This window comes from Trichechus manatus, unplaced genomic scaffold, assembly GCF_000243295.1.
Source record: "Trichechus manatus latirostris isolate Lorelei unplaced genomic scaffold, TriManLat1.0 scaffold00075, whole genome shotgun sequence".
NCBI lineage: Eukaryota > Metazoa > Chordata > Mammalia > Sirenia > Trichechidae > Trichechus > Trichechus manatus.
Window position 1 is genome coordinate 3,279,663 of NW_004444011.1, and position 16,586 is coordinate 3,296,248.

At 39.0% G+C, this 16,586-nt stretch overlaps 1 protein-coding gene across 6 annotated transcripts in view; it reads left to right on the forward strand.

The window, feature by feature from the left end:
- The window catches only part of ARHGAP21 (Rho GTPase activating protein 21), a 188,115-nt gene that overhangs the window by 58,274 nt on the left and 113,255 nt on the right, over nt 1-16,586 (forward strand). For 5 of the 6 annotated variants that reach the window (XM_023735026.1, XM_023735025.1, XM_023735029.1 and 2 more), the window contains exon 3: nt 8,449-8,628. In XM_023735026.1, coding sequence (XP_023590794.1) covers nt 8,449-8,628 — 180 coding nt within the window. Of the gene's footprint in view, nt 1-8,448; nt 8,629-8,923; nt 9,024-16,586 lie in introns of those variants that run through there. The other variant, XM_023735030.1, reaches the window with a different exon arrangement.

Consider the following 16,586-nt stretch of genomic DNA (forward strand, 5'->3'; position numbering starts at 1 on the left):
ACTGGGGAAACTGAATAAGATGGGTGGATTCTATCTATGATTGTGAAATTGTCATATAGTCTTGTAAGATATTACTGTTGAGGTAAACTGCATAAAGGGCACATGGGATCCCTCTGTATTATTTCTTGCAACTGCATGCGAATCTATAATTATCTCAAAATAAGCTTAATTTAAAAAACGATATATATATATATTCACTCATATCCCCACTGTATGGAACTGTGTTGGGTGCATTCAAACCAAACCCACTGCCGTCCATCAATTCCTACTCATACTGACCCTATAGAACAGAGTAGAAGTGCCCCATAGGGTTTCCAAGGCTATAGTCTTTACAGAAGCAGACTGCCACATCTGTCTCCCACGGAGTGCCTGGTGAGTTTGAACCACCGACCTTTCTGTTAGCAACTGAGTGCTTTAACCACAACACCACCAGGGTTCCTGTTGGGTGCATACCTAAAACCCATTGCCATCGAGTCCATTACAACTCATACTGACCCTACAGGATAGAGTAGAACTGTCCCATAGAGTTTCCAAGGAGCAGCTGGTGGATTCAAACTACTGACCTTTTGGTTAGCAGCTGTCTTAGTCATCTAGTGCTGCTCTAACAGAAGTACCAGAGGTGGTTGGTTTTAACAAAGAGAAGTTTATTTCCTTACAGTAAAGTAGGCTGAAAGTCCAAATTCACGGTGTCAGCTCCAGGGGAAGGCTTTCTGTCTCTGTCGGCCTTCTTCTCATCAGTGTTCCCCTGGACTAGGAGCTTCTCCGCACAGAGACCCTGGGTCCAAAGGACACGCTCTGTTCCTGGCACTGCTGTCTTGGTGGTATAAGGTCCCCAACTCTCTGCTTGCTTCCCTTTCCTTTTATCGCTTGAGAGAGAAGAGGTGGTGCAGGCCACACCCCAGGGAAACTCCCTTTACATTGGATCAGGCATGTGACCTGGATAAAGGTGGTGTTACAATCCCACCCTAATCCTCTTTGACATAAAATTACAATCACAGAATGGAGGCCAACCACACAATTCTGGGAATCATGGCCCAGGAGAATTGATACACACATTTTTGGGGGGACATAATTCAAACCATGACAGCAGCTGAACTGTTAACCACTGTGCCACCAGAGCTCCTGTTGGGTGCGTAACCAAAAACAAAAACAAAAAAACCAAACCCATTGCTGACGAGTCAATTCCAACTCATAGTGACCCTAGAGGACAGAGTAGAACTGCCCCCATGGGGTTTTCAAGGAGCGGCTGGTGGATTTGAACTGCCAGCCTTTTGGTTAGCAGCCGAATGCTTAACCGTTGCACCACCAGGGCTCCCTTCGGGTGCATTAAAAAAACCAAAACCCTTTGCGGTCAAGTTGATTCCGAGTCATAGTGCGACACTATAGGACAGAGTAGAACTGCACCATAGAGTTTCCAAGGAGCACCTGGTGGATTCGAACTGCAGACTTTTTGGTTAGCAGCCATAGCTCTTAACCACTACGCCATTAGGGTCTCCGTTGTGTGCATAGGAGGTGCTAAATAAATGTTTATTTACTGAATGAATGGAGTGTGTACACGTGTGTGCACAGGCACGCACGTGAGTATCTGTATATGTAATGATGCTTTCATTTGGGTGTCAAAAGGAGGAGCCAGTCATTACTTAAGGCTTAACTAAACTATCTGGGTAATTAAGCCTGGAATAACCTTTATCCTACAAACTCTACATAATCATATGATCACTTTTGCAGTCATTCAGGAATCAACTTGAGTCTCCCATGTTGATGTTTGGTGTTATCCCTTCAAAAAATCCCCAAATCTTAGAAGGGAGGATAAACTAAAATGCATTTACAATAAATTAGTTTCAAATGTACATCTCTGTAGATGGTTTCAGAGTCTTCATTCACTGAAAGGGGTGCTAGCTGATCATTCAAGATCCAGTTTCTACTCAGACTATTGATTGCTGACCCAGATTTCCCCAAATTTCCATTATTTACTTTGAAGCATCTTTCCAGTTGCATCTTATACCTGATTATGTTAGAATATTGTGAAATATTATGACTTAAAAAGCTATCAAGAAAACAAAGTTTGAAAAGAGAATTAGAGAAGATACTATATTTTATGGCACTTGCTGAAAGGGAACCAAACCAAACGCATTGCCACCGAGTGGATTCTGACTCATAGTGACCCTATAGGACAGAGTAGAACTGCCCCATAGGGTTTTGAAGGAGCAGCTGGTGGATTTGAACTGCTGACCTTTTGGTTACCAGCTGAGCTGTTAACCACTGTGCTACCAGGGCTCCAGAAAAGGAACAAAGAGCTAGTATTTATTAGATATTTATGAACGCAACCCTTTACATGCTTTTTCTCATTGAATTAGATATCAATTCTTTCACAATAGTGCTTTTGTTCTTATTTTACTGATGAGAAAACTAAGGCTTAAGGACGTTAAATAATTGTTCACTCTCACAAAGCTAGCAAATGGCAGAGCCAGGATTGATGACTGATCCAGCTGACTCCAAATTCTGTGTCCTTAACTGCAGTGCTAAGTTATTTAAAATTAAAAATGAAATATATGTAATACATATGAATTTTATAAGGCATAATAATAAAATGAATGCTTAGGAACTCTCCAACCATCCTAGAACTAGAATATCACCAGTGCCGTTGAACTAACAGGTATTTCTCTCTTGCTTCTTTTCTTATTCACACATTTCTGCCTCCTCAGACAACTACTTTATTGAGTTTCATGGTTATCACTCCGTTGCTGCTTTTTTTTTTTTTAAGCAGCTTTATTAAGGTATGTTTGACATATAATCAACCTTACATATTTAAGCTGTTACAATTTGATCTTTTTTTTATGTATATACACCCATGAAACCATCTCCACAGTCAAGATAATGAACATATTTATCACCTCAAAAAATTTCCTCTTGCCGCTCTCCAATCTTTCCCTTGCTCCCCTACCACAGGTAACTAGTGATGTTCTTTCTGTCACTGTAGATTTGTTTTTAGAATTTTAAAAGAATTTTACATAAATGGAATCTTACAGTATGTACTTCTTCTTGTCCAGGTGCTTTAACTCAGCGTAATTACTTACATGCAGCTCATCCATGTTGCCGCCATGTAGCAATAGTTCATTCCTTTTTATTGCTGAATAGCATTCCATTTTTTGAGTGTATCACAGTTTATTTATCCATTCATCTGTTGATGAAACATTTAGTATATTTCCAGTTTTTTTATTATAAGAAAGCTGCTGTGAGTGTTTATGTACAGGTCTTTGTATTGACATATGCTTTCATTTCTCTTGGTTAAATACCTAGGAGTTGAATGGCTGTGTCATATGGTAGGTGTATGTTTAACTTTTTAAGAAACTAGCAAACTGTCTTCCAAAGTATTTGTATCATTTTATATCCACCAGCAGTGTATAAGAGTTTCAGTTACTCTACAACTTTTCATAATTTTGAAAATTCTAATAGATTGGAAGAGCATAGTCAATGTCACTGAACTGTGCATGTAGAAATTTTTGAAATGGTGTATCTTTGGCTGTGTGTATTTTCACCCAAAAAAAAAGGTTGAGAAGTTAGAGGGTTGACATGTTGTGGGGTTGTTAACCAATGTCATAAAACAATATGTGTACTACTGTTTCATGAGAAACTATTTGTTCTGTAAGCCTTCACCTGAAGTACAATTAAAAAAAAAAAAAATTCTAACAGGTATGTGGTAGTATCTCATTGCAGTTTTAATATGCGTTTACCTATTAACTAATAATGTTGAACATCTTTTCATATGCTTATTTGCCATCCCTGTATAGCTTCTTTGGTAAAGTGTGTTCAAATCTTCTGACCATTTTTTAATTGGGTTGTTTTCTTATTATTGAGTTTTGAGAGTTCTTTGTATGTTTTAGATACAAGTCTTTTATCAGACATGTGATTTGCAAATATATTCTTCTAGTCTATGGCTTGCCTTTTCATTCTCTTAAGTATCTTTCAAAGAGCTGGAGTTTTTCATTTTGATTTAATCTCACTTACCATTTTTTTTCTCTTTTATGGATCATAGTTTTAGTGTCATATCTAAGAAATCTTAGCCTAACCTTAGTTAACAAAGATTTTCTTCTCTGTTTTCTTTCAAAACTTTTATAGTTTTAGGTATTACATTTAAATCTGTGACCATTTTGGGTTAATTTTTGTATGTGATGTGAGCTATGAATTGAAATTTTGTTTTGTTTGAGTATGAATAGCCAAATTATTCCAGGATTATTTGTGTGTACAAGTATTTGTACTGTACAATATTGACATATACTTTCATTTTCCTTGAACAGATACCTTGGAGTATAGTGGCTGCATCATATAGTAGTGTATCTCTATCTGTCCTCTCTATTCTATTCTGTTAATCTGTCTATTTTGATGCCAGTACCACACTGTCTTGATTATTGTAACTTTATAATAAGTTTCGAAGTCTCATAATATAAGTACTCCAACTTTTTTTTTGGCTAAAAATTGTTTTGGTCCTTTGCATTTAAAAGTGAATTTTAGAAACAGCTTGTTAACTTCTTCAGAAAAATCTGGGATTTTTTGGGTATTGCATTGACTCTGTAGATTAATTTGGGGAGACTTGGCATCTTAACAATACTGAGTCTTCTGAACCATGAACATGGTATATCTCTCCATTTATATAGGTATTTTTTAATATCTCTCACCAGTGTTTTGGAAGTTTACTGGTCTTGCAAATCTTTTGTCAAATTTATCCCTGAGAATTTCGGTTTTTTATGCCATTGTAAATGGTGTTTTTTTTAAATATTCAATTTCCAATTGTTTATTGCTAGAATACAGAAATACAGCTGTTTTTGTATATTGCATATTATTTTCATTCACATTCCACTGGCTAGAACTGAACCACATGGCCGCCCCTATTACCAGTTTGTCTGGGATGTGTTACTGTCTAGCTGTCTTTTCAGAAGAAGAGAAAATGAGACTGATGAACAGCCAACTGGTAGCAGCCCAAATATTGACTATATCATGAAAATATTTAGAATTTTAGAAATCCCTTTATTTTCTTTGTAGTATAAAATTTTTTATCATGCAGAAATTTCATTAAGGAATATTTTTTAATTAAAGCAAATCAGTATAGAGGAATAGAATCATTAGTGAAACATAATTAAAAATGTAAGAATTTAATCAAGCATATTAAAGTATTTGCCATTTGATAAAGGTAACATTTCAGAATTGCTGGGATGAGCTTGCAGTTCATTGTAGTTTTACACAAATAATGCACACATTCTATTTTTTTTTTTAACCAACCATGCCCTTCCCCTGCGAGGTATTTTTGTAAGCACCCTATGACAGTTTTTCTTTTTCTTTTCTTTTTTACAGATTGCTGTAATCCTTATGGTAGGGACCTGGTGGTACAGTGGTTAAGAGCCTGACTGCTAACCAAAAGGGCAGCAGTTAGAATCCAACAGCTGCTCCTTGGAAACCCTATAGGGCAGTTCTGCTCTGCCCTATAGGATCGCTATGAGTCGGAATTGACTCGATGGCATTGGGTTTGGGTAATCTTTACAGAAGCAGACTATCACATCTTTCTCCCAAAAATAGCCCTAGACTAAAAGCTGCTCTGGTCCCGCCTAATAAAGCTTAAAAACAAGGCATGGGGGAAAGAAAAGAGAGAGAGATTACATGCCAAAGCAGCTGCAGGGGCTGGCTACATATACTAGATAAGGGAGGGTTTGCCTGGGTATGGTTGATCAAGGGGGCGTGGAATAGAAAGCTAGATAAAACTGTTGAAATGGGGGCATTTTTACAAGACACAGAATTTAACCCTGAGGCAAGGGCTTGGTAGAGGTTCAAATGCACTACACTGGGATGGCTCTAGGAACCTTGGAAGAAGTGATATCCCATATTAAATGAAGTAGAGATGCCAGAACTACTGCAGCAGACTGTGGAGGAGGGATCTAAAGGCTCAGCGAAGTGGGCATGGGTCTACTATGTAAGACCAGAAAACCACCCAGCTAACTATGTTCCTCAGGAGGGCCCAGAGGACATTCCATTTACCAAAGCAAGACAGATGTTCTGAGGACCAGTTTGTCTGAGAAGCTCAGTACTGTCTGCTCCTGGCAGGCCAGCACTGATAGTAGAAGATACTGCTATGGGGGAGGGCTCAGTTAGCAAAAAAAAGTAGAACATGTGTATTATTTGCATAAAAATACAGTAATTTGATACAGAACCCTAACAATGATGCAAATATGTTCAGTTTGAGATACCCATTAGATTGAGGAGGTGTCTGGGCTAGAGATAAAAATTCTGGAGTCATCTGCATATGTTGTTGGTGTTAGTTGCTATCAAATAGATTCCAACTCTTGAGAACCCCATGTGTGCAGAGTAGAACTGCTCCATATGGTTTTCAAAGCTGTGACCTTTTGGAAGCAGATTGCCAGGCCTGTCTTCCAAGGTACCTCTGGGTGGGTTTGGATATAGTCCATTTGTGCCACCCAGGGACTCCATCTGCCTATAGATTATATTTAATGTCGTGACACCAAATTAAATCACCAAAAGACAGAATGTAGATAGAGAAGCCCACGGGCCAAGCTTCTGGTACTTTAGAGGTCTAGCTAATGAAGTAGTAGCAAAGGAGACTGAGAAGAAGCAGCCAGTGAGTTAGGAGAAAAACCAGTGTGGGGCCTGGAAACCAAGTGGAGAAATTTTTTCAGCAGGAAGGGAGTGATCTCTGTGCCAGCTAATAGGTCACTTAAGGTGAGAACTGAGAATTGACTGTTCAGTTTAGTAATATGGAAGTCATTGGTGACTTTGACATGAGCAATTTCAGGGAGTTAGAGTGAAAAACCTGATTTAAGAAGGTTCAAGAGAGAATAGGAGGAAAAGAATTGGAGACCGCAAATATAGACAACTTTCAAGGAGTTTTACTGTAGAGGGAAGCAAATAAACAAAGTGGTAGCTGGAGAGGGCTGTGGTCAAAAGAGGATTTTTTTTTTTTTTTTAATATTAGATAAATTACAAAATGTGCATATGCTGATGAGAATGATCTAATAAAGAGAAAACACAATGCAGGATAGAGGAGAGAATTGCTAGAACATGTCTTTGAATATATGAGGGGTTAGGATTTAGTTCTCAAGTGATGAGACTTTAGATGAATGGATGGTTCATCCATTGTAACAGGAGGGAAGACAAGAGATGATAGGCACAGTTGCAGGCAGGTGGGTAGATGTGGCTGGTGACTAACAGAAATAGTGTAATAGAGTAAGGATGAGGGGGAAAGGATGAGCTAGTCATCTGGGAGTGAATGGACTAGAGAGAAATGTGTTACATTTGTCATATAACACTAAAGACTCTCATAGGTTAGTGTCCATGAACTTAAAGAGAGAACAGTCAACTTAGTTTTGTTTCTCTGTCCAGCTGCATAGGTGCAGGCCTAGAGTAAGCAGATTGGGTTTACCCAGAGCTAGATTTTGCCAGGTGACTTTGAGGAAGTGAGAGAAGGGCAAAGGAGTGAATTGAAATTGGCTTAAGAGAGAAGTGAGGACACAGGAGTGGTAAGGGACAGCGAAAAGATGGTTGGATCAATGGATATCAGTCCCAGATGGAAGAATTGTCGGGGTTAAGGTATTAGAGGGAGCGAACTGAAAAGTAGTAGGTGGGGGTCCTAGAATGAAATCCTTGCTTGAGATTATAAAAGGGTTTTAGTCATGACCAGGTACAAGCTGTCAGTGAAGGAGTGGAGGTCGAAGAACTGTAAGGGCAGGGTATTGGAAGGATTACCTCTGTGGATGCTGAGTTTGTATTTAGAACTTTGGAGTCCTTTTCTATTAACATCTGCTAGACTATCGCCTAACAGTTTTAGTCTCCTTCCTTAGTAAGAGTTCCATGCCCTCTTTCATAGTTTCTGATTCTTAGTCCTTGGTGCTCTGAGAGATTTCCTTGATGTTATCTTCCATCTCTTGTATTGCATTTTTAACTTCAGTCATTATATTTCTAATTTCCAAGCATTCTTTCTTCTGATTGTTAATTTTTCATAGTATCCTTTGCTGGGAGAAGAAATTAGTTTTTTTCTTTTTTTGGTTTGAACAAACAAATTTATTCTCTCACATTCTAGGAGGCTAGAATTCAGGGTGCCAGATCCGAGGGAAGGCTTTCCCTCACTGTCGATTCTGGGGAAAGGTCCTTGTCATCAGTCTTCCCCTGGTCTAGGAGCTTGTCAGTGCAAGGTCCCTGGGTCCAAAGGACATGCTGTACTCCCAGTGCTTTTTTCTTGGTGGCATGAAGTCCTCAAAAATTAGTTTTTGATGATCTACATGATATGTTGAAATACATGTAGCTCCCACATCAGAATATGGTTATTTTCCTCCATTACATTCATATCTGCATTCAGGTATTATATCTTTATATATGATTTTTTTTTTCTAAGTTACAAAGTATGTTGTGTCATGTAGTTAACTTTTAAATATCTTTTCATTTTAGGTGTCAAAGAATAAAAATGGAAAAGAGCAAAGTGAAACTGTATCACCATCTGAAGATGAAACATTCTCCTGGCCAGGTCCCAAAACAGTTACGTTGAAAAGAACATCTCAAGGCTTTGGTTTTACATTAAGACATTTTATCGTTTATCCCCCAGAGTCTGCAATTCAATTTTCATATAAGGTAAGAGAAGTAATTAAAGTAACATAAAAAAAGGCAATTTCTATCTCCTTCTAGTCCTATTCTTAACGTTCTTCTCTCGCCTATTTTCTGCCTTAAAATAATGGTGTCAAGTTTGCGTTTTTACTATATTGTTTTTCTTTTCTTGGATATTTTTCTACTTTTTAGAACAAAGACATTCATCTTTGGCAGGTCATACTGATTTTGAGCTCTAAATATATTTTTCTAGGATCTCTAATTTCAGACTTCGTTATACTTGTTCTTCTAACATGCAGTTGTTTTTCTTCTGTCTACAAAGGTGGTGAGTTTTCTTGGCAGAGTATGTAGAGGAAAAAGCTCGTTAAGATATTCTCACAGTTCTGAAAGATATGGAGATTAAAACAATGCTTAACTTTTAGGTATGTAGTATGATAGCAATCCAGACTGTAAAAACACAGCGTCTCGCTAGAGTGAATTACATGAATATGCTTCAGTGCATAGAACCACAATCTAATAAGGGGCTGCACGGAATAATTGTAATTGTAGCTGACACATTGAGTACCTACTCTGTGTTCTTTACTATTCTTTGTGAGCAGTATCTCACTTAATTCACACAAAAATCCTATGGAGCAGGAAGTATTATCAGCCCCATATGAAAGATGTGGAAACTGATCTGGGTCACATAATGGATAAGTGGTGAACCTGGGATTTGTACTTGGTTAACATGAATGTGTGATGCTTAACTATTACGCAGGAGTGTAATGAAAGGAACAATATTCAGAAGAGCTGTTGGACCTTGGCCAAGCCACTTCTTTTTACCTCCAGTTTTCCATCTTAATTTGAGGGAACTGGACTAGAAGATTAGAACCCATACCTGTTGCAGTTGAGTCCATTCTGACGAATAGCAACCCTATAGGGCAGAGTAAAACTGTCCCATAAAGTCCTTTCTAATTCTAAGTATCTTTAAATCTAAAACTGTCTTTCAAAAAGTAGTGTCAAATTGTTTTGGAGACCACACTATTTTTATTATACCTTTGTTAATATAAGCTTTTCTAAGTACTGAATAGTTTTTAAGAATTTTGGGTAAGTGGTACCTGTCTTGGTCATCTAGTGCTGCTATAACAAATACCACAAGCAGATTGCTTTAACAAAGAGATATTTATCCTCTCACAGTCTAGTAGGCTACAAGTCCAAATTTAGAGCTCCAGCTCTCGGGGAAGGCTTTCTCTGTTGGTTCTGGAGGAAGGTCCTTGTCCAGTCTTCCCTTAGTCTAGGAGCTTCTCTGTGCGGGAACCTCAGGTCCAAAGGATGCACTCTGCTCCCAGCACTGCTTTCTTGGTGATATGAGGTCCCTATGTCTCCCTGGTTGCTTCTGTCTTTTATATCTCAAAAGAGATTGGCTTAAAACGCAGCCTAATCTTATAGATTGAGTCCTGCCCAATTAACATAACTGCCACTCATCCCACTTCGTTAACATCACAGAGATAAGATTTACAACACATAGGAAAATAACATGAGATGTCAAAATGGTGGACAGTCATACAGTACTGGGAATCATGGTGTAGCCAAATTGATACACATTTTTGAGGGATACAATTGAATCCATAACATTCCACCCTTTGGCCCCCCAAAATTCACATCCTTGCCACACGTAAAACAGTCACCCATCATACCATAGCAAAAGTCTTAAATCAACTCCAAGTCCAAAATCCAAAAACTCCTCTTCATCTGTGAAATCAAGAATACAAGTTACCTGTTTCCAAAGTAAATGTGGAACAGGCACATGCTAGACATTTCCATTACAAATGGGAGACATTGAAGGGAAAGAAGGCATAACAATCACCAAGCAAGTCAGCAGAATACATTACATGAGCCCTTTCAAGCTTGAAAATAATCCTCTGTTCCCTGAGACCTTTTAGACAATGGCCCTGCCCTCTAGACTCTAGGTATTGGCCACACTGTCCAGATTCTGAGTGAGGCCCCACAGTCCTGGGCTTCAGCTCTGCCTTCCAGGCCCACTGGAATGGCAACTCTGCTCCCGCAGCTTTGGGCGGCCCCATTCTCCTAGTTCATCTGATTGGCAACTCAACCCTTTGAGACCCCAGAGGTCATGGCCCTGCCCTTTGAGACTGAGACAGCTCTGCTTCCTATGCTCCTTGTCTCTTCAGCTTCTGCTTTCTGGTTCCTTGGCTTCTGGGTCCCTCGGGCCTTACCACCCGTGTCTGCCCTGCTGGGGCAAGTGTTCCAAAGCTCTGTAGTTCTATCGCTAAGTGCCTGGAGGTGCCCTACTCTTCCAGTAAACTTCAGCTGAAGGCACTCAGCTCTCTTGTTCCTTTGGGTGGCAAGCCTAGCTCCACTGGTCAGTGCTCAGAGGCACCCCACTGCACCAGGAAGCCTCCTGCACAAAGACACTCAGTTCTCTCACTCCGTAGGTTGACTCCAGTGCCGTTTCATGCTGGTCTCCTGGTTCTGCTGCGGCTGGTCCTGTGCTGCTGCTTCTTGCCGTCCATGCTGTCTCCAGTGTAACAGCTCTCCTCCCTTCCTTCCTTCCTTCCTCACCAAAATTGTCTGACGTCCATAATTCCACCAATAGTCTCTTCAAGGCATCCGCTTCCACATTTTAGGTATCTGTTAGAGCAGCACCCTACTCCTGGTACCAAACTCTTAGTTGAAATTAAAATTTTATTAGTTTGAGTTTCCTGAAAATGTCTATGAAACTGCTGAACTGAATTCCCTAAGACTATTATCTTAAAAGTCTAAAATAGCATTGCTTTTCTATTAGGTCGTATATGAGATTGCTTGATAATTTGAGTCTCCTTGCTTTAATTTACTTTTGAGGACTTAATTTTTTTGTTTTGTTTTTAATCTGAGCTTTGGATCATGATTAACAGATAGATAGTATAATTTTACCAAACACAGGTAAAAAAATATTATTATTGGAAAGTATTTTCTAGAAATTTAAGTTGCTATTAGCTGCCATCCAGTCAGCCCTGTGACTCATGGTGACCCCATGAACAGTGGAACAAATCATTGCCCATGACTGGTTATGGCTTGGACCATTATGATCCACAGGGTTTTCACTGGCCTTACTTCCTAGAAGTTTTAGTAGCACAGCATACAGCATAATTGTTAACAGTATAGTCATTGGAGTCAGAAGAGCCTGGGTTAACTCTGCCCCTAGTTAGCTCTGTGACATTGAGTGAGTCACTTAACAGACAGTAGCAGCACCTTCCTCACAGGTCATTGTGATGATTAAATGATATAGTACATGTAAAACATACAGCACAAGAATTAATATATAGCAATTTTGTGGTAGATTTTAGCTGTTAATTGCACCAGTACTACTCAAACTATTTCAGAACAGAGAAAAGGAAGGGATACTTCCGAGTTCATTCTATGAAGCCAGCATAACCCTACTACTAAAGCCAGATAAAGACACCACCAAAAAAAGAAAATTACAGACCAATATCTCTCAAGAATATAGATGCAGAAATTCTCAACAGAATTCTAGCCAATGTAATTTAGGACCATATAAAAAAAGTAATACACTACAACCAAGTGGGATTCATACAAAGTATGCAAGGATGGTTCAACATTAGAAAATCAATCAATGTAATCCACCACATAAATAAAAGGATCACATGATCATCTAAATCCACACAGAAAAGGCATTCAATAAAGTCCAACACACATTCCTGATAAAAACTCTCAATAAGATAAGAATAGAAGGGAAATTCCTCAGCACAATAAAAGGTATCTATACAAAACCAACAGCCAACATCATTCTTAATGGAGAGAGGCTGAAAACATTCCCCTTGAGAACAAGAACAGGGATGCCCTTTATCACCACTCTTGTTTAACATTGTGCTGGAAGTCCTAGCTAGAGCAATAAGGCAAGAAAAAGAAATACAGGACATCCAAATTGGTAAGGAAGAAGTAAAACTGTCCTTATTCATGGATGATATGATACTATACATAGAGAACCCAAAAGACTCCACAAGAAAACTGCTGGAACTAACAAACAGATTCAGCAGAGTAGCAGGATACAAGATAAACATACAAAAATCAGTTGGATTCCTATACATCAATAAAGAGAACTACAAAAAGGAAATAAGGAAAGCAATACCATTTATAATAACCCCTGAAAAAAAAAAAAAAGGAATAAATCTAACCAGGGATGTAAAAGACCTATACAAAGAAAACTACAAAACACTACTGCAAGAAACCAAAAGAGACCTACATAAATGGAAAAACATACCATGCTCATGGATAGGTAGACTCAACATTGTGAAAATGACAGTTCTACCCAAAGCAATCTACAAATACAATGCAATCCCAATCCAAAAACCAACAACATTCTTTAATGAGATGGAAAAACGAATCATTTACTTTATACTGAAAGGAAAGAGACCCCGGATAAGTAAAGCATTACTGAAGAAGAACAACAATGTAGGAAGCCTAGCACTACCTGACCGCAGAACCTACTATACAACTGTGCTAGTCAAAACAGCCCGGTACTGGGACAACTACAGACATATTGACCAATTGAACAGAATCAAGAACCCAGATGTAAATCCGTCTACCTACGGCCACCTGATCTTTGACAAAGGCCCAAAGTCCATTAAACAGGGAAAAAACAGTCATTTTAACAAATGGTGCTGGCAAAACTGGATGTCCATCTGTAAAAAAATGAAACAGGACCCCATACCTCACACCATACACAAAAACTAATTCAAAATGGTTCAGAGACCTAAATATAAAAGCAAAAGCTCTGAAGATCATGGAAGAAAAAAATAGAGTCAACACCGAGGCCCTAATATACGGCATAAACAGCATATAAACTATAGTTAAAAATACACAAACACCAGAAGATAAGCTAGATAACTGGGATCTCCTAAAACTTAAACATTTATGCTCATCAAAAGACTTCACCAAAAGAGTAAAAAGAGAACCTACAGACTGGGAAAAAATTTTGGGCTATGACGTATCTGACAAAGGTCTAATCTCTAAAGCCTGTAGGAAAATGCAACACCCATACCATAAAAACACAAATAATCCAATTAAAAAATGAACAAGGATATGAACAGACACTTCCCCAAAGAAGACATTCAAGTGGCTAACAGACATGAGGAAATGCTCGCAATCACCAGCCATTAGAGAAGTGCAAATCAAAACTTCAATGAGATACCATCTCACCCCGACATTGCTGGCAGAAATAAAAAAAAAAAAAACAGAAAATAATAAATGTTGGAGAGGTTGCAGGGAGATTGGAACTCTTGTGGATTTGCTGGTGGGAATGCAAAATGGTAAAACAACCATTCTGGAAAACAATATGGCACTTCATTAAAAAGCTAGAAATAGAAATACCATAGAATTTAGCAGTTGCACTCCATGGAATATATCCTAGAGAAATACGAGCTGTCACAAGGATAGACATATGCACACCCACGTTCATTGCAGCATTGTTCACAGTAGCAAAAAGATGGAAACAACCTAAGTACCCATAAACAGATGAGTGGACAAACTATGGTAGATACACACAATGGAATACTACACAACAATGAAGAACAATCATGAATCTGCAAAACATCTCACAATATGGATGAATCTAGAGGGCATTATGCTGAGTGAAATATAAAAACCATTGCCGTCAAGTCGATTCCGACTCATAGCAACCCTGTACTGACAAGTCAAACACAAAAGGACAAATATTGTATGAGACTACTATTATAAAAACACATGAAAATGTTTCCACACAGAAAGAAACAATCTTTGATGGTTACTAGGGAAGGAAGGGATGAAGAGGGAAAAACACTGATCAGATAGTAGATAAGAGTAACTTTGGTGAAGGGTAAGACAGTACACAATACTGGGGAAGTCAGCACAGCTTGACCAGGGCAAAGTCAAAGAAGCTTCACAGACACATCCAAATGCTGTGAGAGACCGAGCTACTGGGCTGAGGGCTGAGGACCATGGTCTTGGGGGACATCTAGCTCAATTGGCATAAAATAGTTTATAAAGAAAATATTCTGCATCCAACTGTGGTGAATAGCGACTGGGGTCTTAAAAGCTTGTGAGCAGCCATCTACTGGTCCCATTCCAGCTGGCGCAAAGGACAGTGAAGACGACTAAAGACACAAGGGAAAGATTAGTCCAAAGGACTAATGGACCACAACTACCACAGCCTCCACCAGACTGAGCCCAGAACAACTTGATGGTGTCCGATTGCCACTGCTGACTGCTCTGACAGGGATCACAGTAGAGGGTCCTGAACAGAGCTGGAGAAAAATGTAGAACAAAATTCAAACTCACAGAAAAGACCAGACTTACTGGTCTGACAGAGACTGGAGAAAACTTGAGAGTATGGCCACTGGACAGACACCCTGCTAACTTAGTATTGAAGTCACTCCTGAGGTTTACCCTTCAGCCAAAGATTAGACAGGTCTATGGGGCCAAGAATAACACATGTGAGGGGCATGCTGCATGGTCAATCATGTATACGTGACTAATGGACACACCAGCCAGGAAGCAAAGATGAGAGGGCAGGAAGGGACAGGAAGACTGGACGAATGGAAACGGGGAACCTGGGGTGGAGAAGGGGGAGAGTGTTGACACATCGCGGGGTTGGCAGCCAATGTCACAAAACAATTTGTATTAACTGTTTAATGAGAAACTAATTTGTTCTATAAACTTTCACCTAAATCACACACACAAAGATTAGACAGTTCTATAAAAATTTTTTAGCTGTAATACAGATGTTCTTGAAAAATAAGTCTCACATCTTATAAAATTTATGTGGAAAGTATGTATTAAATCTTTTCCTTTTCAATTATGATTTTTTTTGCTTCAAAGGAATTTTTAAAAAGTTTAATATTGTGTACCTCTTAGAAAATGTGTAAGTAATACAACAATGTCTTTATTATTAGTAGGTCATTTAGCTGGCAACCTTTGCAATCTCAGAACAGAGCTTATAAGCAGAAAGAAAAGAGAAAAAAAAAAAACATTTGGGCAGCCAAAATAAAGTAAAAAATTATACAATAAATTATCAGGCCTTCACTAAATGTCTATTTTTCTTTGTACATTACCTGATGGCTTCCATATTGTAGACTCCATAAACATTTGAATAAATGTATTTTATATACTAGTTTTGCTTTTCTAATTTTCCAGCTAGAGGTAGACAACATGGCAGCAAGACAGCCTGGTAGACCAAATAGATAAACTTCAAAATTGAACACAAGAACTTAAATGTATAGTGTTTTGGAGTCAGTCACTTTCTATAAAGACAGCTCTGGGTCCTATAATAGCCCCTAAGGGCATCAATCTATTATAGTGTACCAAGTGGTCACCAGCCTGGCCCTCTTTCCAGAATTCTAGGTTTATCCATCCAGCTGCCTACACTGCAACTCTATTTGGATAGCTCTACTAAACACCTCACTCTCAATATGTCCAAAACTGAACTCCTAATGTGTTCCGCCTAAATTGGCTCAACCCGTAGCCTTCTCGTCTCTGGTCATTACAATTCCTTTCTTCTGGTTCGTTAGGTCACAACTTGGAGTGCTTCTTGAACCGTTTCTTCCCCTCACATTCCACATTCAGCCTGTCAAGAAATCCTGTCAACTTCAAAATACATGTACAATCTGACAGCATTCTTGTATTCCCACTGCTGTCACTGGTTCTTCTCACCATCATCTCTTGCTGGGATTACTGCAGTTTTCTTCCTAACTGCTTTCCCAGAATTTACTCTTGCTTGCTCTGAGGCTGTTCTCAGCTCAGAAGCCAGAGTGATTCTGTTGTTGTTGTTGTTGTTGTCGTTAAGTGCCGTTGAGTCGGTTCCAACTCATAGCCAGCCCTGTGCACCATAGAACAAAACACTGCCCGGTCCTGCGCCATGCTCACGATCGTTGTTATGCTTGAGCCCATTGTTGCAGCCACTGTGTCAATCCATCTCGTTGAGGGTCTTCCTCTTTTTCGCTGACCCTCTA